Source organism: Camellia sinensis, chromosome 5 (genome assembly GCF_055761805.1).
Source record: "Camellia sinensis isolate YWXY chromosome 5, ASM5576180v1, whole genome shotgun sequence".
NCBI classification, from domain to species: Eukaryota; Viridiplantae; Streptophyta; class Magnoliopsida; order Ericales; family Theaceae; genus Camellia; species Camellia sinensis.
Window position 1 is genome coordinate 152,700,822 of NC_138965.1, and position 2,984 is coordinate 152,703,805.

Here is a 2,984-nt window from a genome sequence, read left to right on the forward strand (position 1 = left end):
TTTCCATCAAACTACTGGTTGACCGGGTAGATGATCGGCTGGTCGACCGGGCGAACAACCGGCCAATGCAAACAATGAAAAATTGAGAAAAGAAAGAGGTGGTCGATTGGGGGGTCGACCGCCTAGTGTAAAATTTTCACAAAATTTTGCTTTAGGTGGTCATCCGGGGAAACATCCAGCCGGTTGTCCGGTAGAACCCACCTACAACGTAAACACGTAGTGTTTTGGTGAAATCTGCTCCACTTCTCATTTTGGTAAAACTTTTGGTGAATTTTTAATTTGATATCCATTTAGGCCAAGTTTGGCATCTTCTAAAAAATCCAAAAAGTCAAAAAGTCACTATCTTATTTAAGTCACATCATCTCATTTAAGTCACATCACCTCTCTAACACATCATTTCAAACCCAACCCAAATCCAACCCATATTTAATAAAAAGTCAAAAAGTGCACTTATTTAGCCTTCCCAAACTTGACCTTAGTGAAATCGTTAGAGCCATAAAAGTGATATTTTTTTTACCAAATTCAAATATGATGGTGAATTTGATTCACCGTTAAAAATGATTTTAGACATATGTGTGATGAGAACTGATAGCCAAATAGATAAAAATAATACGATCGTGCTAAATTATTTTATCTTGTTCACCTCAAAAGAATAAATCATAGAACAATTACTCTAATTTTTTTTTGAACTTAGACTTACAATGGAGTGCCAATAAACAAAATCAAACATATCAATAACTTTCTATCCAAAATTCTTCAATATCTTGTTTCAAAAACACTTAAAATTATTAAAACTATATCTCAAAATTCAAAAATTGTATCATACACACCTCATATCATATACATTTTTAATTATGTTATTATTTTTTAAAATTATAACTAATTTTTTTCTTTAATTACTACATTATTTTGAGATATTTAATTATGCATCATGCATACAGTGTTAGTTATAATTTTTTTTTATCTTTCTTTCTTTTTTTAATTACAGTTCAAAAAGATATAAAGTTATATCATTTTTCTCTTTAATCTCTGCCCCTCAAAATTCTCATATTTTGAAACTCTTCCTCGATCTAATCTTTGAGGCATATGAATTTGGAGATAACCAAACGAAGAACAACAATTATCCAAAACTAATTGCACCCTTTTTTATTAACATCAATTAAACAACACCACAACATTAATCAAAATCCCCAATACAATACTTCTCATATTCTACTTAAGAAGAAGAAGAAGAAGAAGAAACACCAAATCGATTAGTCCCAAGCTTGATTCCATCTCCATCACCACAATTCAATCCACAGCCACATTGAGGACACTCTTCAAAATTATCAATCGAAAACCCAGCCGACGCAATCCCAACTGAAAATTCGAGATCGTCGCCGCTCCGATCAACCTCAACAATATCGACCCAAAAGAAGAACAATTTGACTTTCACACCTTCCAATTTCGATAGCTTTCCCTCAGATATGTAGCCATTGATAGTGGATTTGTAATTCAATTGGTACGAACCTTCTAGGGCAAAAGAACAACTACCATTCAAGTACGCAGAGAACTTGCCTGTGGATTTGTCTAGATCGTAGCCTGTGACGCCTTTGGGTAGTACTCCGATTGGGAAATAGTAGCGTTCGAGGACTTCGTAGGCGGTCGGATTGTCGCCGGAGGAGTCCGCCGCCGGCGAGGAGGAGATGAGAATGAGAATGAGGAATGTGATTGTTGTTAGAGATTGGGGAAAATTCATCTTTGTCTCTCTCATCTTCTCTTTCTGTGCAATGTGTATGTGTCTATGTCTTTGTATAGTTCTCTCTCTCTATCTTCTATTCCTACCAGACTCTGTTTCTCTTTCTCTCCATGTGGATGAATTAATCAAGGAATGGTTGTTGAAGCTAGGTTTGGGGGCTTTTCCCAAAATAAGTCAAATTAGTAACTTAATTTTTAAATTAGGCTTAGTTTGGACGGAATTTTTCAATTAGGCTAAAACGTGGTTCATAATTATGCTTTCAACATTTTTGTGGCTATCGTGCGGAAATTTCTTGAAATCGTAAAAGCGTGTTTCCAAAGCACACTTTTAATTAATTAATTAATTTTTTTTTCTCCTGAAAACGTAGTTGTGAATCACGATTTTAACTGATTTATTTTATTTTATTTTATTATTTTTTTTCCCTGAAAACGTGGTTGTGAACCACGCTTTTAACTAAAAAAAATTTTCTTCTGAAAACGTGGTTGTGAACCACGCTTTTAAGTAAATTTTTTTCCGTTTTTAAGTGAAAGCGTGGTTTGTAACCACGTTTTTAAAACTTACATAAAAACTCCCCCAGCCCTCATTTGCAACCACACTTTTCACACTTAGGTTTTTTTGACAACTCACTGCTCTCTCTCACTCTCTGCTCTCGCTCTCACTCTTTCCGCTCTCGTTTCTTCTGCTCTCAGACTCTTTCTCTGCTCTCAGTCTATCTCTCTGCTCTCTTTCCGTCCGTGGGTTGCTCTTTCTCGCTGGTATGACGTCTATCTCTCTCTGTCTCATTTGAATTTTATGTGTTTATTGTGTTTGTGAAAATGTGAATGTGGGTACAATGGGGGTATAATGTGGGTAGAATAGGGTTCATGAATGTGAAAATGTTGTGAATTGGTGGAAATGTTGGTAGAATAGGATTTGTGACTGTTAAAATGTTGTGAATTGAAATTGATATCAATGTGGGTAGAATAGGTTTTGTGAATTGAAATTGTGGTTTTGAATTTGTAAAATGCTGCGGTTTTGGATTGTGAAATTTTCTAGGGTTTTCAATTGAATGTGAAATCATGAATTAGGGTTAGGGTTTTGAATTGTGAAATCAGGAATGATGGTTATGGTTTCAGAAATTAGGGTTTCAGAAATTTATGATAAGTTAAATTTTTTTTGATAATGTTATATGATTTTTTTTAGGAACAAATTATGTAAAAACATAGTTCCAAATCGAGCCGAATTGTGTTTAAATGATTTGGGTCAA

General features: G+C 34.5%; 1 protein-coding gene across 1 annotated transcript; it reads right to left on the minus strand.

Annotated features, from left to right (window-relative positions):
- Positions 1 to 1,120: 1,120 nt before the first annotated feature.
- LOC114291618 (uncharacterized protein At5g01610) lies at positions 1,121 to 1,888 on the minus strand. Its single transcript, XM_028235474.2, has one exon. The coding sequence runs from the start codon at positions 1,751 to 1,753 to the stop codon at positions 1,217 to 1,219; it is 537 nt and encodes a 178-aa protein (XP_028091275.2). The 5' UTR covers positions 1,754 to 1,888; the 3' UTR covers positions 1,121 to 1,216.
- Positions 1,889 to 2,984: the final 1,096 nt, after the last annotated feature.

What these genes read in the sequence shown, in the direction of transcription:
- LOC114291618 (XM_028235474.2), bottom strand. Translation starts at nt 1,753, where the DNA reads ATGAGAGAGACAAAGATGAATTTTCCCCAATCTCTAACAACAATCACA.